A 26695-nucleotide genomic window follows, 5' to 3' on the forward strand; every position below is an offset into this window, starting at 1 on the left:
TAGCACAGCAGTAAGGCATTTGCCTTGCATGCAGAAGAATGGTGGTTCAAATCCCAGCATCCCATATGGTCCCCGGAGCCTGCCGGGGGCAATTTTCTGAGCATAGAGCCAGGAGTAGCACCTGAGCGCTGCCGGGTGTAACCAAAAACAAACAAAAAAAATAACTTATATTTCAATTTAAAAGAATAGGTACTATGGATGGTAATTTTTAATTATTAATAATTGATTATTATTAATTATTCTCATTACTGATGAAACTGATCTAAATTTTAAAATAAAATTTCTCAATATAATTAGTACATTTTTGCAAATTAAATATGTACACACATATACATATAGAGGCCGTGTGTGTGTGTGTGTGTGTGTGTGTGTGTGTGTGTGTTCCCAAGTCAACAAGAATATCTTTTAAATTATATTCTATCATTTCGGTATGCTAGTTAAAGTAATAATTGTCTATGAATGCTTTCATTGAGAAACTTTTATACGTTTATATTGGTATGGACATTAACTTATTTTTGGAATAAAGAATGTAGGCAATTTGCAGTTTCTGTGGTGATGAAAGTTAAAAACCCACTCTATGGTAGACTTGAAACTCAAGATAAATAAGATTAAGAAAAGTTAAGGCCTAGGGACTAGATGTATTGAATTCATCACATACAAATTATAAATTCACAGTTTCTTTTAAGAAAGAAGAGCACAGTCTAATCACAGAGCTAGGATTCATCTGTGTTTCTCCTCTTCAGCGTGATCCAGATGCCATTAGTTGGACGAAGAATTAATTCTCCTGCCAGACCAAGTTCTTCTCTTTTCTGTGTAGTTTCTACCCAGAACTTCCTCAGGAGACAAGAAAGAATGATCTTTTCTTCCATTATGGCAAACTTTTGACCTTCAGAGTAATGTACATATCGTTACTTTAGTTAAAGTTATAACTTAAATATGACAAATAGCAGGTCCTTTTGGAGTAAGTGAGCTACTTTACACAGTAGATCCTGGGAACATCATAATCCCTTGAGATATTTTTTTTATAAAGTATTCTTGGGGTTCCTTTTTTGCTCCCTGATTTCACATCTGATTGGTAGAGGTGGGGAGATGTAGTAGTTGGACAGTGGTAGGGGTAGTAGTAATAGTTATAGTGGGCAGTAGTAGTAGTGGGCAGTAGTCATAGAGTAGGCGGGCAGTGGTAGGAATGGGTAGGATTTGTTAGCAATGGACTTCAGAAATCCTGAGCACTGTAGTAGGAGAATCAGAACTTTAGGCTACACTCTTTTTATGATTATAGGTAGCTTTCTTTTCATGAATTTCACATCCATTGGTTCTCAGGGCTAACTCTGGCTCTGTGCTCAAAGATTACTCTTGGCTGTGCTAGGGGAACCATATGTGACAATGAGGATCAGCCATGTGCAAGGCAAGTACCTTACACTGGGAACTGTCTCTCATTCTCTCTCCACCTCTAGGCTGCTTTCTTATTGAGTGTTGGATTTACTATAAAATCATCATACATAGTTCATATCAATTCATTAAATTTCACTTCATTTTGCTATTGCCTAGTTTATTTATATGATAAAATGCTACAGATACTAAACTGAAAGTCTTTAAAATGCACAATGATATGAGTTCATTTTGTTTAAATACTTCATCTGGCCATATGGTAAGTGTTCTTTTTTTGTTGTAAGATGCAATTATTTAAGTTAGCAAATGTGAAATTACAAGACATCATTGAAAATAATTTCCTGGGCCCGGAGAGATAGCACAGCGGCGTTTGCCTTGCAAGCAGCCGATCCAGGACCAAAGGTGGTTGGTTCAAATCCCGGTGTCCCATATGGTCCCCTGTGCCTGCCAGGAGCTATTTCTGAGCAGACAGCCAGGAGTAACCCCTGAGCATCGCCGGGTGTGGCCCAAAAAACCAAAAAAAAAAAAAAAGAAAATAATTTCCTACCATATAAAATATAGTCTCCTTTAATCTATAACTGTTTAAAATATAAAAATTAAATGATTATGCATTATACTATTATGAGCTGAATAATACTAAGCTTAGGGCAATAATTTAAAATGGAGGAAAAGTGGAACAAAAATTTTTTTAATATTTTCTCAAATAAAATCCTACATTTCAAATAAAAGATAGGACACTATATTACAAATGTAAATATATATATATATATATATGTGTGTGTGTATATGTATATTTAGAGAAAGAGAGAAAGTAGTTCAGCCTTTACGAAAAGCAATATGGCGACTCCTCAAAAAACTGGATTGAGCTCCCATATGATCCAGCTATACCACTCCTAGGGATATACCCTAAGCACACAAAAACACAATACAAAAATCCCTTCCTCACACCTATATTCATTGCAGCACTATTTATAATAGCCAGAGTCTGCAAACAACCAAGATACCGTTCAACAAATGAATAGCTAAAGAAACTGTCGAACTATACACAATGGAATATTATTCAGCCATCAGGAGAGATGAAGTCATGAAATTTTCCTATACATGAATGGACATGGAAACTATTATGCTATGTTAAATAAGTCAGAGGTAGAGAGATAGATTCAGAATAGTCTCACTCATCTATAAGATTTAAGAAAAACAATAAACAGTATTGTAATAATCCCCAGTCACAATATGAAGCTCACCACAAAGGGTGGTGAGTGCAGTTAGATAAATAACTACACTAACAACTATCATGACAATGTTAATGAATGAGAGAAGTAGAATGTAAGTCTGGGATATAGGCAGGGGATGGGGGAGAAAGGGGATAAGGGGCATTGGTGATGGAATGTTGTACTGTTGAAGGGGGATGCTCTTTTTATGACTGAAACCCAACTACAAACATGTTTGTGGTCATGGTGCTTAAAGATTTTTTAATTCTCAAAATAAAAACCTACATTTCAAATACTCAAAGATAGTACATTACAAATATAAATGTGTATATATATATATATAGAGAGAGAGAGAGTATTTGTATGTAGAAGAGAGAAAAAAGAGAGACCTCACATGCAGAGATTCAATGCCAATCTGATGAATACAAACCTATACAGTTTCTCAGACCAGCAGAGAAGGGCACGTATGCATATGGATGGCGTCCTTGTGAGTTCTCAGGAAAGAACCTTTCTGGTTTGAATTCCTCTGGATCGGGGAAATACTTTGGATCTCTGTGCAGGGCATAGGTAATGATGATTGCTTGAGAACCTTTCGCAATCTTGTAACCTGCTGTCAAAACACAGTCGATAAGTCATGAGAACAGAGCAGAGTAGACCATAAAAACAATGAATCTCTACTATTCTGATTATAAAAACTTACAAATTTCACAATCTTCATTGAGATGACGACCAAAAAAAGGCACAGAAGGAAAAAGGCGAAGACTCTCCTTCAGAACACATTCCATATATTTAAGTTTCTTCAGATCATCTAAGGTAGCAGGACGATCAGACTTCCCTGATTAAATTCAACATGTACAGTGATGATGAACTATTTGAGGTTGGAGGATGTAGCATCACAAGAAAATATACTAATTAAAATATTATTTAAATATTATGTATAATCAAGATAAAATGTGAAAATATGCTTAGTAATAGAAACTAGACACTAAAGGTCATATATATATATATGCATATATATATATAATGGTTCCATTTATAGGATATACTTAGAGTAGGCAAATACAAAGAGACTGAAAGCAAATTATTGCTGCAAGGAGCTAGGGCAAGATGAAGTGATAGACAGTGGCTGATTTATAGTATACATTTGCTTTAAAATGCTTTGGATTTAAGAAATCCAAAATGGGGACCAGAGAGATAGCACAGTGGTAGCGTGTTTGCCTTGCAAGCGCTGACCCAGGACCAATGGTGGTTCAATTCCTGGCATCCCATATGGTCCCCTGTGCCTGCCAGGAGTGATTTCTGAGCAGAGAGCCAGGAGTAACCCCTGAGCATCACTGGGTGTGGCCCAAAAACCAAAAAAAAAAGAAAGAAAGAAAAGAAAGAAAGAAAGAAAGAAAGAAAGAAAGAAAGAAAGAAAGAAAGAAAGAAAGAAAGAAAGAAAGAAAGAAAGAAAGAAAGAAAGAAAGAAAGAAAGAAAGAAAGAAAGAAAGAAAGAAAGAAAGAAAGAAAGAAAGAAAGAAAGAAAGAAAGAAAGAAAGAAAGAAAGAAAAAAGAAAGAAAGAAAAAGAAAGAAGAGAAAGAAAGAGAAGAAACAAAGATAGAAAGAAAGAAAGAAAAAGAAAGAAAGAAAGTAAGAAGAAAGAAAGAAAGAAGAAAGAAAGAAAGAAAGAAAGAAAAGAAAAGAAAGAAAGAAGAAAGAAAGAAGAAAGAAAGAAAGAAAGAAGAAAGAAAGAAAAAGAAAGAAAGAAAGAAAGAAAGAGAAAGAAAGAAAGAAAGAAAGAAAGAAAGAAAGAAAGAAAGAAAGAAAGAAAGAAAGAAAGAAAGAAAGAAAGAAAGAAAGAAAGAAAGAAAGAAAGAAAGAAAGAAAGAAAGAAAGAAAGAAAGAAAGAAAGAAAGAAAAAGAAAGAAAAAGATCCAAAATGCTTTGGATTGAGAAAGAGGAAAGAGGAAACAAATAATGTGAATGTACAAAGAATTCCAAGCACCAATCCCTGTGACAAAAAGAGGTTATGAGGGGGCACAAGCAGTGCACAAGCAGTAGGGCATCTACCTTGCATGTGCTAACCTAGGATGGGCCGCAGTTCACTCCCTCGGCATACCATATGGTCCCCCAAGCCAGGAGCGATTTCTGTGCACATAGCCGTGAGTAACCCCTGAGCGTCACCGAGTTTGGCGAGAGAGAGAGAGGAGAGAGAGAGAGAGGAGAGAGAGAGAGGAGGAGAGAGAGAGAGAGAGAGAGAGAGAGAGAGAGAGAGAGAGAGAGAGAGAGAGGAGAGAGAGAGGAGAGAGAGGAGAGAGAGAGAGAGAGAGAGAGAGAGAGAGAGAGAGAGAGAGAGAGAGAGAGAGAGAATGAGCTGATTCCTGCAGGTGATCAAGGGAAGCCTGGCAGAAAGGAAGGGACCCTACAGATCCTAATAAACTTCCTAAGGAGCAGAAATAATACAAGTTTTATGGGATTTGGCTCCCATGATAAACTGTGGAATGGGCCGAACATACCAAACACTTCCTCCAGTTCCATGTCCACCTTTTTCTGGACTTCTGGATAAGAACCCAGCAAATACAAGGACCAGTTTATTGCAGCTGCAGAGGTATCATGGCCCTGCAGATGGAAGGGGAAATAGGAGCAGTGCTATGCTGAGATTAATAAGTTTATTTTACTTTATTTTATTTATTTATTGCTTTTTGGGCCACACCCGGTGACACTCATGGGAATATGTTTATTTTAAATAGTCTCTGTTTTGACTGGAGTAATGTGACTGCAGAACCCAACCTGTGTGTTGTGTATATCTTGTTCCCTCTATGAAAAACAAGCAAAATAACCCTTGCAAGGTGGACTTTTGCCACCACACAATGTAATGTTGTGAGCAGTAATTGTACTATGCTGATAAGGGTGCATTCGAAAAAAGCTAGGTACACTAGACTGCCTTTCAGTTTTCGGAATAGTGAATAACAGTATGTGACATGAACATATCTTTAAGTGCACCACTATAAAATCAAATTCACCATGCACTTGCCATATTTGTCCCAACTAATCAATATATCCTTCTCCTCTCCTACCTTCTGGGAACCACTAATTGGTTTTAGTGTATAAATGCTTGTTTTTGTTTGATTTGTTTCATTTATTTAACAAGTTGTTATTTCTATATTGTACAGGAATAAAATAAGAAGGCATTCACCTAGACCACTTTATATATTATATTAAATTAAAAAGTTTATCTGAGGCACTATAATTTACAATCCTGTTAATGATAAGGGCTATGGATATGAAATTCCAACATGACACCTTCCACCAACATGTCCAGTACCTTTCAAAATTGCCTTAATTTGTCCCAGTGATTCTAAGTTTATTGCAGCACTATTCACAGTAGCCAAATCTGTAAACAATTCATGTGTCTAACTACAATTGACTAGATATAACTCATCTTTAAGGGAAACAAATTATTAGATACAGATTCTCATAGCAGGGAGCATATGTGTAATACTGAGTAAGACTCTACATCAAGAAGCTGATAGCCTCAATCTTCACAAAACATCATTAAAAATTTATCATGCTACTCACATTTTAGAGATTCAAAGCTAAGATACATGAATGTTAAATGTCCTCAATGTATATACAATGGTGCCACATATGAGTTGTAAAAAAGATGAAATTACGCCATGTACAGTATAAATAGAGCAAGAGGGAATTATGCTAAGTATAAGAGTAAGCCAGATAGAGAAACGTCATATGATTTTACTCACATAAAATACATAAAGGAAAAAATGAACAAAAACAAAACAGTAGCTGTCAGTATGTAATGTTTAATATAGTTAAAATAATCTTGGCTCCAGGGGGTAAGGGTGGGGGATATGGGATACAAGATGGAAAGGGGGAGGAGGGAAGACAAATTTGGTGATGGAAATCCCCCTGATTCAATGTTAATATATACCTAAAATATTACTGTGAAAGATATGTAAGCCACTTTGGTCAAAATAAAAATTATATATATATAAATTATATGCAGCATACCCCTTTAGTAACAACACTGCAAACTAGTTATTAAAAGGAAAAATAGGAATAGTGGTAGGGAGAAGAGGCAAGCAGGGAGGTGGGTGGGAGAAAAAATAGACATTGGTGGCAGGAAATGTGCATTGGTGAATTCATAGGTGTTGGAATTTACATAATAGAAACTATATAATAAAATGTATAGCATGTGATTTAGTTAAAATATTTTTAAAAAGTAGAAAAATAAATAAAGGTAACTACACTTAAAATAAATAATAATAATCTTGGCTCACACCACAGAGATTGGCTCACGTCACAAAAAATTAGAACAAGCAGTGCTGGCGGGGATGTGGAGAGAAAGGAACACTTATTCACTGCCTGTGGGAATGCCATCTAGTCCAACCTTTATGGAAAGCGATATGGAGAATCCTCCAAAAGCTGGAAGTTGAGCCCCCATATGATCCAGCTATACCACTCCTAGGGATATACCCTAGGAACACAAAAATACAATACAGAAATCCCTTCCTCACATCTATATTCATTGCAGTGCTGTTTACAATAGCCAGACTCTGGTAATAGCCTAGATGCCCCTCAATAGATGAATGGCTAAAGAAACTGTGGTACATATATACAATGGAATATTATGCAGCCATCAGGAGAGATGAAGTCATGAAGTTTTCCTATACATGGATGTATATGAAATCTATTATGCTGAGTGAAATAAGTCAGAGGGAGAGAGATAAACACAGAATGGTCTCACTCATCTATGGATTTTGAGAAAAATAAAAGACATTTCTGTAATGATTCTCAAAAACAAAATAGAGGAGGACTGGAAGGTCCAGCTCACGACATGAAGCTCACCACAGAGAGTGATGGGTGCAGTCACAGAAATAATTACACTGAGAACCATCATAACAAAATGTGACCGAATGTGGGAAGTAAACATAAATAAATAAATAAATATAAAAAATAAAATAATCTTGGTAATAACTTTTTTTGCATTTGAAGACTAGAAATTTCTTTAATCATCAACTGACAGTGAGAGTCTTTATCTCAAGGCTGCATTTTTATATCAAATCATCTTAGCTAGGGCAGCCTGTTTGGGCTGCTTGATATAGCTATATACTTATTGGTAGAACTTCAAAGAAGAAGTAGTGAGGAAATAGACATGTGAGTTTGGAAGACTAACAGGAAATATTAAGTAATTACAGAGAAAAGAGAGAAATTTGGCTCCTCTTCTACCTGGAAAAGTATGAACAGCTATAACTTAGGGGGAAAAAGTATGTCTACCACTAGTTAGAATATTTTTCTGGAGTGTAAGGATCTTACTTTTTGAAATGTCTTGTCTTGATAAAATGCCTTTTTATCAATTATATTGATGTTTAAATTATCATTAAAATGCTAAAATAATTGGAATTCCCTACAAAATAACTGAAATGTAATGTTACTCCAAAATTACAGGATAGTAAGAAATAGTAAAATGAACCAAAGAACAATAGTACCTCAAACATGAAGGTGTCAACTTCTTCTCGAATATCTTCATGACTTAGCTTGTTTCCTTCATCATCAGTTACATTTAAAAGCAAATCAAGGAAAACCCTCCGTTTCTTTTTGAGTGGGGTAGTGTCCCCTTCCTCAGTCCTGTGCTCTTCCTCTCTCTTCATTGCATTGGCCCGTTCAATGATGACCTGAACAATTTAAAACATAGCATGCTTGCATTTGGGATGCCATATAGCAACAATCTATTTCTCCTATAAAAAGATTCATTGTTCTTTAATCAATTTGTGAATCCTTTCCTGTTCTTTCTGCCTCAACAATAACTTAGGTTTGTGTGGAAATATAACAAAGTGTCCTCTTCCTATATTAAGGCATTATGCAAAAGGAGTTTAACTTTTGACGTAAGACTCATTCAATTTTCAATTGTGACCTCCGTAGTGCTTCCCAGACAGGCAGCAGAGCTGGGACCCATGAGATTGGAAGGGTCTAATGAGGAAAAAGTTCAGGTGGTGGAGAGAATGCAACCATTCTATGACTAACTAATTACAGGTCATTCTAATTACATGTGCTGAAAAAAGAAACAGTAAGTCGATTAGTTAGTTCAGCTGTGTGCCACTGAACCTCTCCCTGGAATGCTCTTTTTCTTTTTCTTTTTTTTTTTTTTTTGTGGGTTTTGGGGTCACACTCAGCAGCACTCAGGGGTTACTCCTGGCTCTATGTTCAGAAATCGCTCCTGGCAGGCTCAGGGGACCATAGGGGATGCCAGGATTCGAACCACCATCCTTCTGCATGCAATTTTTCCAGCTCCTGGAATGCTCTTTCTTCAGATGTTTCCTCAGAATGTGGCTGGCTCCTCCACTTTTTCAGGAAGGAACTGTGCTATAGAAACTTCCCTGCCCAAAGGCCAAAGTGATAGTATAGTAGACATGGCATTTGCTTTGCATTTGGCCAACTGGGGTCCACTAGGAGTGACTCCAAAGTCAGGAGTATGTGTTAAGTACCACTGGGTATGGCCCCAAAACAAAAATATAAAAACAAAACAAAAACTTGCTCTGCCCATTGCAATGTTGGTCTCTAGTACTCACTATCCTCTTGACATTGTTTTATTTTTCTCAGCTTCAATACCATTTGGCATTAGGTTGTACTTGCTATTCAGTGCCTTTCTCCTCCAGTTTTTATAACCCATCTATCCAGGTAGAGTCCTTAAAATCTAGCATTAATAATTATATTTTTAATATTTATTAAACTAATACTAGGGATAACTCGGGGGGCTCTGTGCTCAGGGATCATTCTTGGCAGAGCTCAAAATATAAAGAGGTACTGGGGATCAAAATTTGATCTTCCATGTGCAAGGCAAGCACCTTACCTGTTTTACTATCTCTACAGCCCATTTTATCATTTCTGTAATTATCTGTTTATATACCTCTTCTACTAAATTAATCCCTTTGGGGTTAGGAGCACACATACAAATATTGGATACTTGATAGTGTTTAGCACCCAGCAAGTTCTTAGTAATTGGTGAATACATAATTTAGTCTTAGTCATGTTGTCTAGTTTTTTAAAAAAAAATATTCTTCAATGATTCTCTAGTGAAAAACAGAGCCCATGATAAAACACTAGATATGGTGACTAAAAATAAAAATCATGGACTTGGGCCCGGAGAGATAGCACAGCGGTGTTTGCCTTGCAAGCAGCCGATCCAGAACCTAAGGTGGTTGGTTCAAATCCCGGTGTCCCATATGGTCCCCCGTGCCTGCCAGGAGCGATTTCTGAGCAGACAGCCAGGAATAACCCCTGAGCAATGCCGGGTGTGGCCCAAAAACAAAAACAAAAACAAAAACAAAAAAAAAATCATGGACTTGGGGCCAGAGAGATAGCATGGAGGTAAGGCATTTGCCTTTCATGCAGAAGGTCATCGGTTCAAATCCCGGCGTCCCATATGGTCCCCCGTGCCTGCCAGGAGCAATTTCTGAGCATGGAGCCAGGAGTAACACTGCCGGGTGTGACCCAAAAACCACAACAACAACAACAACAAAAAAATCATGGACTTAGGAAAGTTCTGGGAGGGCTATTTCTGATAGTTTTACAATTCTAGTGCATTATATGTTTTGAAATTGTATGTTCAAAATGACAACTACATAACTACATGTACATTTTACTGCAATCAAAAATATAAAAGGAGGGGCCGGAGAGATAGCATAAAGGTAAGGTGTTTGCCTTGCATACAGAAGGATGGTGGTTTGAATCCCGGCATCCCATATGGAACCCAGAGCTTGCCAGGAGCGATTTCTGAGCGTAGAGCCAGGAGTAACCTCTGAGCGCTGCCAGGTGTGACCCAAAAACCCAAAATATTAGGAAATAAAAACAATTTAAAAAATAAAAGGACAAAGCTATAGCACAGTATATAGTTTGCCTTGCACATGGCCAACCTAGGTTCGATTCCAGGCATCTCATATAGTCCTTTGAGTCTATGAGGAGAAACTTCTGAGCATATAGCCAGGATTAACCCCTGAGTACCACTAGATGTGGCCACAAAATAAAACAAAACAAAATCAAAGACTTACCTTGTTGGTAAAATTATGTAGAATTTTTAGACTCCTTTTGTACTCCCACCCTTCTTTAACCATAAGGAACGAAAGGTCAAACCAGAGCCAAGGCATCTTCATTCTTCGATGTATCATATCACTCATACTATAAAAAGGATAATAGTACATCTGCTGATACTTCAAATAAGTATTGGGGCCAGAGTGATAGTACAGTGGGTAAGGCCTTGCCTTGCATCCAGGCTACCCTGGCATCCCATATGGCCTCTGAGCTCACCAGGAGTAATTCCTGAGTGCAGAGCTAGGAGTAACCCCTTGAGCATTTTTAGGTGTGGCCCCAAAACAATAAAAGTATCTAACATGTATTTCTAAACACCTACCCAGTGCTGGTCCCAATGAGTGTTAATAAGGGAAATATGACAATTTGTCTTAAGGGCTACTAAGAATTTTATAATTTGTGCATAATAACCCTGGCATGATTATACACTAGATAAAATTGTTAAAGTTAATCATTTCTATAGAGGAAAAGATAGTTTGTTATTAAACATCCCTACTAGCTTGCCATCTTATATCTACTTGTTTTTCCTGGGAATATCCTGACTTCTCAAGGCCTCTCTGGCTCTCATATCACTTGTGAAGATGAAATCTATCTCTGCTCAATGACCACTCCTCTGGACTAACAGAAAAAAAATGACCGCCCCATTCTATGGAAAATGCAAATTATCCGTTCTTCATTTTCAGTGATGGAGCACAAAGGTTTCTCTGTACCTGGTCTTTTCCATGACCTGGCTAGATGCCAGTATTTAGGGTAGAATTTTCTATCTCTGGCTGTCATATCACTCTAAAATAAAATTTATTGTTTCTAAGTACTTTCAATCATTTGTAATAATTTCTTTGTTTCAATGCCTATCTCCTCTTTGTTATTTGTACTGTAATAAAACTAAGCAGCACATAGAACAATGAATGACAGATTAAAGACAATAAGTTTATAAGAAAGTGAAATATCATATACTCAATAAAACTATATTCAGTCAACTTTAATCCCTGTCTATTAACAGCTGAATAATTATAAGTAAAATATTTTAATTAAAATAATACATTTATTGTAGAAAATATGAAAGGTGAATTAATAACAAATAAACCAAAGTAGAAAAGAAAAAAAAGCATATAAACAGAATCATAATGTTCATGGTTAACATTTTAGTATAGTATCTTAGATTTTTAGTATATTTTCTTATATTAGTGACTTCAATACTAAAATGTTTTCATTGTTTTTTGTCACAGAGAGTCATGATATACGATTCTAGTACACTGTAAAATGACCATTTAAAGCCAGAGACATAGTACAGAAGTTAAGTTCCTGCTTTGCATGCAAACACCCCCAGTTTTATCTTTGGTACCACATATGCTCCAAGAATAGAGCAAACAAAGATAAACCTTGAGCACTATCAACTGTGTCCCAACACCCCCGTCTCCAAAATAACAAAACCAAAACAATCATTTAAAAGACACGGCATATTCTGAGTGTACCATAATTTAAATAACCACTTCACTGCTATTGAAATGCACTTGGTTAGATGATTAAGTTAATTTTATTACTGTTTTGATAATTATAGATAACAAAAGTTTTCCAAGTTATCGATACAGTAAAATTATGAGAAATTATTAGTAATGGTTTGTTATGATAATGACAGCAAACTTTGGTGGTTCCCAAGAAGTGTTTAAGGTCCCCAGGGCAATTGCTCAGGACACAATGAAGTGTCAGGGGCCCGAAGGTCTCCGCATGTAGGGCATAGAAGACTCTAGCCTTTTTGAGCCAGCAATCTGGCTCATTAGTAGCTATTTTAAAGATAATCAAAAGAACCCCTTTACCTGTAAACAGCATGGACATACTCGGAATCATCATTTCTCTGAGCATCAATATTCTTTCCCATGGCTGTTTCTGTAAAACAAAGTGAGAAACCACCTTTCAACTCATGTATGTTTCTGATGTTGGTCCTCCTGGGACCCCACTTGAAAAGAGATGTGCAAGCTGTTAATGTCTCCTCTCCTCTGCCTCTCTGCTCTTGGTCTTTTTTTTTTCCTCCTATTCCCTGCTGCTAATCTTTTCCCCCTTTTCCAGAATGACCTAGCCGGTTGGCTCTCTGACTACTCTGTTCCAGGTTCTATAAATTTTGTTTATATAACAGCTGATGCTTCTCAGGCAGTGGATTCAACAGTAGGTCTCTTGAAGCACCCAGTGTCCTTTCCAATAACTCCTCTGATATTTCCCAAGTCCTGTTATTTTCCTTTGGGGCCATTTCTTCTTAAGAAAACAACAGTAGGAAGAAATCCCATTGAGACTTACCGCAAATGATATCTAAGGCACAAAGAGTGATATAAAAAAAGCAGTTAAATGCTTCCTGGTTAACATGTTTTTCAAGTTTACTAGCCAGTATGTTTGCTTGTTCATTCATGACATCTAAGAAGTCCTCCAGAATTGTAAAGTGGAAGGTGGGAGTTAACATTTTCCTCCTGGAGCGCCATTTTTTTCCCGTACTAGAAATACAAGACATAATTATAAGAGAAGCAACACCTGGAGCAAAGTATAAAAATAAGGAGTAGTAACAAAATAGATCAATCTACATAATCTCCAATGCTCTGCTTAAAGAAACTAAGATCCAGGGGCAAAGGAGGGAGATATGGAACACATGCTGGGAAAGGGGGAAGAGGGAGGACAATCCTGGTGATGGGAATGGCCCTACTTCATTGTCACTATGTACCTTAAATATTACTGTAAAAGATTTGTTATTCACTTTTGGTCACAATAAAAATTATTTTTAAAAAAAATCCATAAGTAGCTACATAATGTAAACTACATATCACACTATATTAGTAACTTTAGAAGAACATTTATTAAAAATCTAAAGTATGTTTTTAAAACTCTAACTTCTAAGTTTCTGAACGTTAGCCTTTTTTTTTCACTTCCCTATCAGTGCATAAGTTTTCAGATCATCTTCATTATCCAGGCTACAGTGGCCTGTCCTGAGTTCTGCAGAGTTCCCCAAAGACCCTACACTTGTATTGCTAGATGCTCACTCAAAGGTTGAAGACTTCATTCTGGATGCCAGCTGTGGATTTGAGTTTCCACCCTCAAAATATGTCTTTAACCATTTCCTTTAGATTTTTAAGATGTACCTACTCGGAACACTTCTCGACTTCACTCATCTTTTCACCCTAACTCTAACTTGCTCTAACTTGCCTCTAACTCTGCTTGGCAATGAGCATCATTATTGTAATCGTGGCTGGAGTCTACCTTCAGCTGTGGACTTCTGCTTATCAAAGGATCATTGATAGTAAAATACTGTTTTCCAGTTTCTCCCCTACTTCCCAGTAGCACAGTCTGGCCTCAAGAAAACTTTCTTGCATCAAGTCTTGATATGACAAGTTAATCCTGAAGGCACTGTTTCTGCAAGACAGCATTATACATGGATACTCACCTTGTAAGAAGTCCTAGGCCAAGCCATGGTTCTAGGAACTTGTACAGAAATGACTTGTCAATTTGCTTTGAACTAGTTAGAATTGTCTTAGAAAGAGAAAGAAAAGTATTTTTGAAAGATATTAAGACATCAGAACAATCTTAATAAGATACCTGGATAGAAAAAACAGCTTTATAAAGTAACATGTTATAACTTATATTTCTTTGTGATTCACTTTTATTCCCATGTCTCAAGAAACTTCAAGTAAAAATTTGAACATAAAACTGTAATTTAGTCTTGGCTACTGTATGAAGTGTAGAGAAAGCAAAATATCTAAGAATCTTTCATGGTTTCTGCTATGAACTAGGAACTAATTGAAGTCAATTTTAAGCACACTGAGTTAGAAAGAAAACAAAAGTTCAGATTAAGTATGATAGATAGCATGGAGGCAAGGTGTTTGCCTTGCATTCAGAAGAACAGTGGTTCGAATCCCGACATCCCATATGGTCCCCTAAGCCTGCCAGCAGCGATTTCTGAGCCTTGAGCCAGGAGTAACCCTTGAGCAGTGCCTGGTGTGACTCAAAACCCAAAACCCAAAAAAAAAAAAAAAAAAAAAAAAAGGTATGATATTTTGGATACATTTGATTTGCCATAATCTGATAGCAAGTAGGAGCTCAGAATGAACTCGGGAGCTAGAGAAATGCATCTGAATCCTCCTTCATATGAATTTAAGTAACACTGGAAGCTGGTATGTGATTGAGTCACTGTATGTATAAAAACGATTCAATCACACACTTTTGATTGAGACTTAAGTGTACTTAGGTCTACCTATTAGGTACTGTTCCAGACTTCTTGCTCTTCCTGTTTGGAAACCCTAGGGACCTATGCCAAGAAAGGACTCCAGCCCCTGGAGTATCTCCCCAACTCCCAAGCCTGCAGTGTTTTTGAGGAGTAATTTACAGTTGCACAGATTAACTATACTTGCTTTGTTTTTATTGAGTTAGCATGCTAAGAAAGTTAATTTGGAAGAAAAGCATTTAATATAAAGATGAGTCTGAGATTCCTTTAAGGAGAAAAATTCCTATTTTATTAGTGGTATATTTTCAGAATCTTAACACAGTACAAAGTATACATATTCTGCTCACCTATGGAACATCAGTTCATAGTGATAAAAATTTTATATTTTTGAAAATAAAGAAACACATATTTTGAGGCTTGGTAACAAATGTGCTCAGACAGCTTGCAGTTATCATTTTCCCCAGGATCAAGAACACATGCAGAAAGTATTAAGTGTTTCTATGTTGCCCAAAATGCTCAGTGCAATGTTTGATATATGGAATTTAGTAAAAATTAATCTGTTGCTGCATTTATTGTGACAAGATTCATACAATGCCAAACATAGATTACAATTATACTGATTTATATACTCACCTCCACATTTTCTGCATTATATAGTGCTAACATTGGTATTGGCCCAAGCCAGAGTTTCAATAGTGGTGTTTGTCGGAACTCTTCAGTGTAAGTTATAAGCTGCTGAAAAAATTCTGGGAGAAAGTAGTTCATTTGAAACTCAACCAAGACAAATTTTTTGTTTAATAGTTTCTTATTGTGCCAAGTAGTGGCTTTAATTAATTTATTTACTTTGAGTGATCCACTTAAATATCTCAGTTTTCTCATTTCTTAAAGATAAACCATACAGTTACTATTAAATAATCAGATGGCATTAAAAAGATACAGGGAAGTGGACATTCCAGGGGTGGTGGTAGTGACGGTGAAGTTTGGAATGTTTTATGTAAAAAACCGTATCATTAACAGTATTGAAAATGGTGGTGCTAAAATGTAAAAAAAAAATTGCTGTTCAAAGAGGTAGTTTGAGAGTTGGAGGGAACATTGATGGAGGGAAGTTTCAGTAGTGGGATTGGTGTTAGAGCATTGTGTACCTGAAACTCTATTATGAACAACAAGGAAGGAAGGAAGGAAGGAAGGAAGGAAGGAAGGAAGGAAGGAAGGAAGGAAGGAAGGAAGGAAGGAAGGAAGGAAGGAAGGAAGGAAGGAAGGAAGGAAGGAAGGAAGGAAGGAAGGAAGGAAGGAAGGAAGGAAGGAAGGAAGGAAGGAAGGAAGGTTTCTCAAAGATCCCGAGGCCTTTACAGAACTTCTTCTCTATCTGAAAAACTATTTCTTACCATTAATAAATCTAAAAATATAAATAAAATACCTGCTTCTGTTTCTTCTTGAAGTTTTGTTTTTAAATCTTAGCATCAAGTCTTTTATCTACTTTGAAGTGAGCATTCCGTTTATTGCAGAGTACTTCTGGTTCGTTACTTTGCACATGAGTATTCAGTTTTTCCAACACCACTTTTTAAAATATCTGTCCTTTCCCATTATATGTCCCATTGTATTTTCCATTATATGTATGTATGTATGTATGTATTGACATAAATCAATTGAAAATATAGACATATGTTTTTTTCTGTGCTTTCTCTCTTTTATTTGATTCCATGAGCTTCTGTTTTTATGTCAGTGCTATCCTGTTTACATTACTGTGATTTTGTAGCCCTGTTTTCATTACTTGCAGTTTTGTAGCATAGTTTAGAATTGGGAAGTGTGATGCCTCCAGCTTTTTCCTGTCTTCTTGCTATTATTTTTTTATGTTTGGAGTCATTTGTATTGATTTTTATAAATTTGATTTATTTTTGTGAAAAATACCATTGAAAATCCGATAGTGATTGCACTGTATCTGAATACTGCTTTAGGTACTATTAATTATCAAGCAATATTAAATCTTTTAAACCATGACCATGCACTACCTACCCATTTATTTGGATATTCTTTAATTTGTTTAACAAGTATTTATTAGTTATCATTATAGGATTAGTTATAGGATTAGTATAAGGTTTATCAATTTACCAGACTTTTACTTCCATGGTTAACTTATTTCTAGGTATTAATTAACAATTAAAGAATTGTGTTTTTTACTTTCTTTATTAGTATATAAAAACAGTTAAATTTTGTGTATTGACTTTGAACTTTACTAAATTAATTTATTAAATTTTTTATAAAGTCAAAAGGTTTTATATAGAATACTGTGTCACTGGCAAATAGAGACAATGTATTATACACACACATTTTATCTTTCAAGCTCAGATTTCTTTTATTCCAATCCTATATGAATTAAAGTGTCAATCACTATCTGCTGCTGATCTAATAGAAAATACTTTTAGCATCACTTCTATGATCTTCTTGTCAAAAATCCATGAACTTAATTATGGGGATTGTGGAATGCTCAACCTACCATTCAACACTACCTGACCAATACTCAACAGAAAATTTAAAGCCTTGGCAGAAAAGGAAAGACAGAAATTATCCCAGATTTTAAAAGATTTAGAGAATATGATAATTAAGGTCATTTGAGATCTCTGAGTCTTGGAACGGAAAGAGGATACTCTGGGAAAAGTTGTGAATATAACTAAAGCCCACAGTTTTGTAATTGATATCATACAAATGTTAATTTTATAGTTTATACAATTATATATCAACTATGTAAGTGACAATTAGGAGCGGCTAAATGCATAGTACTTTGTACTGTTTATTGACCTTCCTATAGATCTAAACTAATACAGACTAAATATAATTTTTTCTTCTATGTTTTTTTAAAAATTTCTCATACCCAGCAGTGCTCAGGGCTTAATCCTGATGGGACTCAGGAGACCATAAGGGATGCTGAAAACTGAACTTGGTTGGCCATATGTAAGGCAAGCACCCAACCTACTGCACTATCTCTGTAGCTTAATAAACATACCATTTAGGAGAAAAATATTTGTTTTAAAGGTGGAGAGTACGAGATTTTAAGGAAGTTTTTGAGAAGTGGAGCTAGATAAAACAAAAAATTGTTTTGTTGGTGGGAATAAAGCATAGTGTATAAAATATATAAATCTCCTGTATTTTTATTTATTTAATGTAGAAAAAATTATGAGTGGCAGAACTGGATTTGTATATGTGATTAAAAATGCGGAGTGATTATTAGTGCAAATATAAGAACCACCAGGCTAAACATTTTACTGAAAAAAATGATAACAATTTAGGGATGAAATAAGAAATCTTTGTACTCAAGATTTATTATCAGTTTCCCAATATATATTTAAAAATGGAAGTGAATATGATGGAGTTATCTTAACCTACCTCGATATACAGCATTGAATAGGTCCTTCCAAGTGTCCTCATCCCTACTCTTAGGAACTGAGGACTAATGGGATATGGCCACTTCGAAGTGGTGTTAAGACAGAAGTTTAAATCTTCGTTTTGATGGCGACAAGTGGGAAATGCAGTGATGCCAATGGCTAAGAACCTTATAGAATGAGTTGGAATTTATAAGTGGAAAGATAACATGGGGCTGGGAGAGAAAATATCAACCAGGCAACAGTGAGAACAACTGAACAGAGAGGCACAGGACCTAAAAACCCCCCAAAGGTTCAGCATGATATAGGATCAAGGACAATAATACTGGGAAATAAAGCAATTTTTAGAGAGGCAGGAATTAGTGATTTTTCTCTTATGGACTCTAGGAACAGCTGTACAATTCTGGTGAAGACTAGCAGGGCAGGGCGTGAACTTTAGGACACCACATTAATGTGTACAAGAAATATGAGCTTTTGGGTAAGATGAAACCACAAGAAGCTTCAGTACAAAAATGATAATAATAATAATAATAATAATAATAATAATAATAATAATAATAAATGCTGAGAATCCACGCAGCCAGGATGATAATTCTGATCCTGCTCAACAGATGGCCCTGGTATTGGATTGGGTAAATGTGAACATAAGTCCCAACTACATGAGAATCATGTGGGAAATTTGGGAACAAACAAGTTTTTCTGTGTGGCCCTCTGTGTGATCTCAGTCTGAGAAGGCAGCAGGGCATTAGGAGAAGCCAAACAGCAGCAAATCTCTAGACAAAACACTACCTCATTGGTGAATGCTCCTCCACAGCCTCCATTGTCTGCCTCATGGGAATACATGAACATGAACATAGCCAGGAATCAAAGGCTAGGGAGCTTCTAGGCCAAGAGAAAGCCGAAGTAACAAAAGCAGAATGAAATTCAGCTCCACTGGGAGTTTACTATAGTAGTATCTGAGATTTTTTGAGAATTGTTCTGATCACTTGTTATATTAATGACATGGATATTCCATTAGTTAAAAAATGTATTTGGATTTCTTCTACTAGTAATTGTTTTTAGTATTTTAGTAAAAGATTTTCATGTTACTGTGAACATATGTTGCATTTATATATATTTAAGCAGGGGTCTCAAACTCATGGCCGCGGGCCGTTTGCGACCCTCCTTACAACATTTTGTGGCCCTGCCCTAGAGGAATCTTTTTTTGTTTTTGTTTTTTTTAGTTGTTTGGGTCACACCTCCCAATGTTCAAGGCTTACTACCGACTTTGCACTCAACGATCACCCTGATTGCCACCTGCAGCCCCCAGGTAAATTGAGTTTGAGTCCCCTGATTTAGAGGATAAAATTGGAGAAAAATATTTTTCTATTTTTGGAATTAATGTTCAGCCTGTAAAATTTAATTATCTGAGGAGGAATTGAAGTTTAGACATGGCGTGTTTTAAATATATAAATCATTTGGTGATCAGTCTTTTCTGCTATGGTACCTAGATTTAAATGATCATGAAGATGAAATTTTAAGATCTATATGACCTTCCCTGACGAGGGATTGCAAATACTAGGTTTTTTGAGCACATTGAAAATAAAAATGATTAAAAAGAAAAGAAAAAAAAACTATTTTTTTTGGTTTTTGGGCCACACCCGGCGGCACTCAGGGGTTACTCCTGGCTGTCTGCTCAGAAATGGCTCCTGGCAGGCACGGGGGACCATATGGGACACCGGGATTTGAACCAACCACCTTATGGTCCTGGATCGGCTGCTTGCAAGGCAAACACCGCTGTGCTATCTCTCCGGGCCCAAGAAATATTATTTTTAACCACCAACAAATCATAACAGACCTTCATTACAAAAACATTATCATTAAAAACAAACAGTTTCCCAAAAGTCCCTGCCATCAATTTATTATATAATCTTAAAAAGACTGAAATATGGGAGCAGAGTGATAGTATAGCAGGTCCTAGACTTGCCTTGTACGTGGCTGAGTTGGGTTAGACCCTAGGCATCCCAAATGGTCCCTCTTAGCCAGCAAGCTAGAGGCTAGTGCCCTAAGGACTGCAGGGCACAGCCCCAAACAAAAAAGATGGCACTCTGAAGGTCAAGAAGAAAACGGACTGGTGGTAAAAATTGTGGGGGGGGGGGGCATGAGAGAGAGAGAGAAAGAGAGAGAGAGAGAAGAAGAGAAGAGTAGAGAAGAGAAGAGAAGAGAAGAGAAGAGAAGAGAAGAGAAGAGAAGAGAAGAGAAGAGAAGAGAAGAGAAGAGAAGAGAAGAGAAGAGAAGAGAAGAGAAGAGAAGAGAAGAGAAGAGATAGGAGAGTATCACTAACGCATCGTCAGTTCATTCAGAGAGGCAAGAGAAATAAAATAGTTTATGTGATACAATGGTTCAGATGCGTTGGTTCTGGGATGTTTCAACCCCCCAATTCTTTGGCAGCATTGCAGACAGAAAGACAGACAGACAATGTATTGCCCTCCATGCTAGACATGAAGACTAGGAGGCCTAAGTAAGAATGTGTGCTCAAAACATAAATACTACTGAAATCATGACAGCTCGATCCAAGATATGTGCCTATATCCACATGCAAGCTTGCCCCGATCCTAAGGACGCATATTTATGTGCATATAAAATATATTCGTCTACGGACATGACCTCTTTCTGATCCCTGCAGACTAGTGATAAGAGATCACATATGTATCACAAATGTATTTCATAGGGATCGGAGGACAAGAGCGACTTGAACAGGTGTCAGAGGGGTGGGACCCGGGGGAGATTGGGAATAGCTGTGTCCTGCAGGTAGGTAGAGCAGCCATCGCCTCTGGCACTGGAGGGGGGACGCGGGCGCAGTTGGGGGAACCCCCTTACCCCTGGCGTCGGGCTTGAGCATCAGCGCGTGTCCCACCAAGGGGTAGGCCCCGGCGACGGTCGGCAGGGGCCACAGCAGCAGCCACTGGCGCGCGTAGCTCGCCACCATGCGCAGGAGGCGGAGGGCGAGGGAGGCGGCCGCCAGGCTCGCGGCGCCCAGCGCGCCCCAGAGCAGCAGCTTCTGCCCGACGGGCACCAGCCAGAGCGCGGGCATCGCGGCTCCGCTCGCTCTGCGGCCCGGGCTTAAGGCGGCGGCGCTTAGGGCGGGGCGGTCCGGTCTGGTCCCCGAGGGGAGCGCGTCGGGCTGGGGCGGAGTTGCAGGGATCCCGGGGGAGTTCGAGGCCGTGAGTGGGCACGGCCGGGCGGCCCCGAAGAGGGACTGGGGGCGGAGGATGCGGCTCCGGGGACCGCTCTGGCCTTGGGGACCCCGGGGGGCCTCGAAGGCGGCTCCGCCTAGCATCGCCAGGCTCCTTGCAGCGCCCGGCAGGACCCTCCTGTCTTGGTTCGGTTGGAGCGCAAAGCGAAAGCCGGGAAAGCAGCCTCCGGGCTCTTTGGGGGTGCTCCGAGCAAAGAAAGGCACCCCCGGGAGGAGAAAGTGGAGATGCTGGAGGCGCTAAGAGACCGAGACGCACCGGGACCGGGCGCTGAGCCAGACTTAAGACATTCTGATTTAAACATGCGAATTTTACTTTTTCCCTCAAAATATCCTCCACCAACAAAAGACAGAAGATGGTCAAGCTATCTGAAAGAAGCGTGGGTAAAAGATGTGGTGGGTGGGGCGGAGGACGCACAAAGCCTGCTCTAGAAGGAAGTAAGTAGGACCCAGTGGAGAAGACCCCCACTTTCTGCACTGGGCTCAGTCCCTCACTGCAAGTTAGTTCTGTTCTGCGCAGGCAGCGCACCCCTGATTTACTCATTGTCTTCAAAAGGGACAAGGAAAGCCCTTTGCCACAGATGAAAGAAAAGTCGAGGGATTCTGTTGTAATTCAGTAGCTGCTGTAGAAACTGCCCACTTGCACCTGCAGGAGTTTCTGATGGCAAGGAATAAAGTCTGGTCTTTTACTCCTGCTGAAATGTTTATTTCCCAAATGGGGAGTGCTGGGCTTCTCTGGCTACGCTCAGGGTTTACTTACTCCGGGTTCAGGGTTCTGGATCACTCCTGGCAGTGAGTAGGGTAAGAGCCAGATGAGGTGCTAGAATGCTAGATAGACCCATCAGAGTTAGGTAGGTGTTAATTCTAGAGCCAGACAACGAGGTGGGAAAGCAGCAGGGCCTTAGTGTTCCCTGATAGGCAAGGGGGTGAGCCTGGGAAACCTTTGGTAGGAATGGACTCCCAAGATCCAGTCTCTCTATAATATGCTCAAGGAAGCTCCACCCTCCTCAGCTCATTTCCCTCATTAGCAGCTCATTAGAAAAGGGTTAGCCTTTGTGTTGGGCCCCATGAGCTGGCTTTTCAGCATGCATTATGGGTAATGGCACCTGCATAAACAATTTAGTTATAGACCTTGCAGCTGTGAGTCAAACACCTACAGTCAAGACCCCGCACCGAAGTGATGTAATCACCCGAAAGTTCTGCTAGAAAAATATCTATTGGACCTAGCAGGGTCGGGTACAAGCCCGGTAATTAACCGCTCCCACTTTTTCCCGCGTGTCCTCTGCTTTAATAAACTTACTCTGATGCTACAGAATGTGTGTGTGTGTGTGTGAGAGAGAGAGAGAGAGAGAGAGAGAGAGAGAGAGAGAGAGAGAGAGAGAGAGAGAACCGCAGTGTGTGTATGTGTATGTTTATACACCAAACCCTTGTTAATCTCCCACAATTTGAGGATGTTTAATAAACCCCTATGTTTTTTCATTTCAGTTTTGTGATCTAGGGCCAATTATTTGCCATCGGTGCAGTCTGTTCACTTGTTTTGTTTCTCTTTATCTTACAGGTGAGTATTTGTCCATCTAGTATTTGTTCTCCCTCTGCCTTATTTTGCTTAACATCATGCCTAATCCAGTAAATTATTTTCTTTTTTTTAGTAAGCTTTTTTTTTTTTTAAAAAAAAAAAAAAAAGGATAAGAGTTTTAAAAAAAACACAGTACTCACGGTGTGAGAGTGGCAAATGTTGTTGTTTGCATAAGCCCAGCAAAATATGGGTAAAATGGAAAGAAATAAAAAAAAAACGTGTCCTAAATACAAAGAGACCTTATCCCAGAAGTTCTCTGGCATAAAACCGACTCTGGATTCCAGGCATCCTATGTTGTCCATCCCCTGATTTATTCTCTGTGGTTATGGCGAATTTTTTTTACACATTAGCTGTTGTTGTCCGGTTTATGTAGTTAAAGATTCTGGTTTCTGTGCGAGAATTCTGGTTTCTATGTTTCATCAAAGTCAGGATGTGGAACATCCTCCAGTTTCACCTCACCATCAGATGTAAAGTGTCCTGCCCCGCAAGTATGTTGCTGCTGTCGCTGAGTCATCAGGGTGTCAAGGGAACACTCCTTGGAGTAAAGTCAATGCCAAGGTAGCGGCAGGGTCTCCGTGGTAGAGGTTTGCCTCCTGGTGATGTTGTAGGCAAATTGTGGTTGCTTTTGTAGATGGTCATTGGCTCAGGGGTGTGTGAGCAATGCCCATTCTTCAGAGAGAGGCCTGAGCCAAGTCATTATGCCAGTGTTCAGGATATAAGGCCTAATTGCATTACAAAATTTGTGTTCCTACCTCTGTTAGATAATAGCTTGTTTGCATAAGTAGTATTTTTTCATTTTAATGTGCCTATGCAAAAGAAGAACAATGCCAGCATGTATTATTGGTGCCTCTGGGGAGCCAAGGGAACAAATCCAACAATCTCCTTAACTTGGTTCTAACATGAATTCTAAAGCAAAAGACTCTTCTACCAGAATTTCTTGTTAAATAGATCAGAAAGAAATAAAAACAAACAAAAACTAGTGGGCACAATTTCACTGTATAAGGGGATATTCAATAAGAGTTATAGCCGTTAAGGGAATACATTTAGGATGTTCATAAATGCATGTCCCTATTGTCATTAAAAATAGTCAGGAAGAGAGTTGAATACTGGACGCCACTTTGGTCTATGATTTGACCTGCTGGAGTCTGCAAAATGACTCCTAAGAGTTCCATATAGGAAAATGCCTTTGAGTGGGAACTAAGCAGAAACCTAGTATATTAGCAGTCACAATTACACAGTGAAGGAAGGTGGACAGGTGGCTACTGAGAGTAGATAAGTAGGAACAGAGTACTGGTTTCCTTTCAGCCTGAGTCTATTTATCCACTTTGGTAGCTGGTTGGCAGCTAGTTTGGGTGGGGATAATAATGTGCTTCATGGGGAGTCAAGAACTGGGGGTGGGGAGAATGGTTAAATGTGGGGTAATAGGTGTTGGGAGTGAGGTAGTAAAGGACTAAAAATGAGCTTTTGGGTGGTGAGCCAAGGAGGGAAGGAAAGTATACAACATAGACATTCTGTATATGACAAACAGGTGAAATGCTCTGGTATCCGCACGGTTTCAGAATGGACAGGGGTAGGAAGGAAAGGTGCCTATGACTTCCTGAAATCAGCACCTCTTGTCTCTTGTGCTGCCATTCCCCATGCTGACAAACACTCCCGGCTCCCAGGAAGGAAAGAGATCCTTCAAGAGCTGGAAGCCCGGAAGCTCACCACCCCCACCCAAACCCTCCCTCCTGAGCCAGGTGGGAAATGGGAAGAGCCTGGGATACCCTTTAAACTCCTCTTCGGGACCCACCTCACTGGCCTCCTGGGCAATGGCCCAGGGATAGCCCCGGAGTTCCAGAGGGAGGAGGTGAAAGTGAAAGGGTGCTGACCCAAGCCCCGCACCCCTCCTAGGCTTGTTTAAAAAGGCCTTTGGCATGGCAAAGGCTCACCATCCCCCATGCTGGCAAACACTCTTGACTCCCAGGAAGGAAAGAGATCCTTCAAGAGCTGGAAGCCCAGAAGCTCACCACTCCCACCCAAACCCTCCCTCCAAAGTCATGGGAAATGGCGAGAGCCTGGGGTCCTTCTTTAGGACCCACCTCACTGGCCCCCTGGGCATGTGGCCTTTTTTTTTTAATATCTTTATTTAAACACCTTGTTTACAAACATGATTGTAGTTGGGTTTCAGTCATGTAAAGAACACCCCCCTTCTCCAGTGCAACAGTCTCACCACCAATGTCCCAAATCTTCCTCCTCCCACTCCACCCCCACCTGTACTCGAGACAGGCTTTCCACTTCCCTCATTCATTCACATTGTTATGATAGTTCTCAGTGTAGTTATTTCTCTAACTAAACTCATCACTCTGTGGTGAGCTTCATGAAGTGAGCTGGAACTGTCAGCCCTCCTCTCTTTGCCTCTGAAAATTATTGCAAAAATGTCTTTCATTTTTCTTAAAAACCCATAGGTTTTTTTTTGTTAATCAGTGAGACTATTCTGCATCTATCTTTCTCCGCTGACTTATTTCACTCATGTACATCCATGTATAGAAAAGTGTCATGACTTTATCTCTCCTAATGGCTGCATAATATTCCATTCTGTATAAGTACCACAGTTTCATTAACCATTCATCTATTAAAGGGCATATTGGTTGTTTCCAGAGTCTGGCTATTGTAAATAGTGCTTCAATGAATATGTAAGGAAGGGATTTTTGTATTGAATTTTTGTGTTCCTAGGGTATATCCCTAGGAGTGGTATAGCTGGATCATATGAGAGCTCAATTTCCAGTTTTTGGAGGAATCACCACATCACTGTCCATAAATTTTAGACTAGACAACATTCCAGGCAGTGGATAAGAGTTCTTTTCTCTCCACATCCCTGCCACCACTACTTGTTAACATTATTTGTATGTGTGTCAATCTCTGTGGTGTGACATGGTACCTCATAGTTGTTTTGATTTGCATCTCCCTGATGATTAGTGATGTGGAGCATTTTTTCATGTGTCTTTTGGCCATTTGTATTTCTTTTTTGTCAAATTGTCTGTCCATTTCTTCTCACAATTTTTTGATGGGATTAGATATTTTTTCCTTGTAAAGTTCTGTCAATGTCTTGTATATTTTGGAGATTAGCCCCTTATCTGATGGGTATTGGGTGAATAGTTTCTCCCACTCAGTGGGTGGATTTTGTATCCTAGGCACTATTTCCTTGGAGGTGCAAAAGCTTCTCAGCTTAATATATTCGCATCTGTTAATCTCTGCTTTCACTTGCTTGGAGAGTGCAGTTTCCTCCTTGAAGATGCCTTTAGTCTCAATGTCATGAAGTATTTTACCTACGTGTTGTTCTATATACCTATGGTATCAGGTCTGATATCAAGGTCTTTAATCCATTTGGATTATACCTTCGTACTTGATGTTAGCTGGGAATCTAAGTTCACTTTTTTTGCAAGTGGCTAGCTAGTTGTGCCAATACCAATTGTTGAAGAGGCTTTCCTTGCTCCATTTAGGATTTCTTGCTCCTTTATCAAAAATTAGGTGATTGTATGTCTGTGAAACATTCTCTGAGTACTCAAGTCTATTCCACTGATATCAGGGTCTGTCTTTATTCCAATACCATGCTGTTTTGACTACTGCTCTATATTTTTAACTACTGC

The 26695-nt window shown here is 38.7% G+C and overlaps 1 protein-coding gene across 1 annotated transcript; it reads right to left on the minus strand.

Moving 5' to 3' along the window:
• Nucleotides 1-713: 713 nt before the first annotated feature.
• LOC126006835 (cytochrome P450 4V2-like) lies at nucleotides 714-21331 on the minus strand. The gene is made up of 11 exons (XM_049772365.1): nucleotides 21118-21331; nucleotides 15515-15627; nucleotides 14105-14190; nucleotides 12973-13163; nucleotides 12498-12567; nucleotides 10647-10773; nucleotides 8088-8273; nucleotides 5097-5199; nucleotides 3301-3435; nucleotides 3031-3210; nucleotides 714-886 (listed from the first exon to the last, which is right to left on the minus strand). The coding sequence occupies exons 1-11, from the start codon at nucleotides 21329-21331 to the stop codon at nucleotides 714-716; spliced, it is 1578 nt and encodes a 525-aa protein (XP_049628322.1).
• Nucleotides 21332-26695: the final 5364 nt, after the last annotated feature.

Source organism: Suncus etruscus, chromosome 4 (genome assembly GCF_024139225.1).
Source record: "Suncus etruscus isolate mSunEtr1 chromosome 4, mSunEtr1.pri.cur, whole genome shotgun sequence".
In the NCBI taxonomy this organism is placed as follows: domain Eukaryota; kingdom Metazoa; phylum Chordata; class Mammalia; order Eulipotyphla; family Soricidae; genus Suncus; species Suncus etruscus.

What these genes read in the sequence shown, in the direction of transcription:
- LOC126006835 (XM_049772365.1), bottom strand. Translation starts at nt 21,331, where the DNA reads ATGCCCGCGCTCTGGCTGGTGCCCGTCGGGCAGAAGCTGCTGCTCTGG. An exon ending in ATAATGCAGAAAATGTGGAG is followed by an intron (nt 14,191 to 15,514) that starts GTGAGTATATAA and finishes TCTCTTTCTAAG; the next exon opens with ACAATTCTAACTAGTTCAAA. An exon ending in GGCCTAGGACTTCTTACAAG is followed by an intron (nt 13,164 to 14,104) that starts GTGAGTATCCAT and finishes TTGTATTTCTAG; the next exon opens with TACGGGAAAAAAATGGCGCT.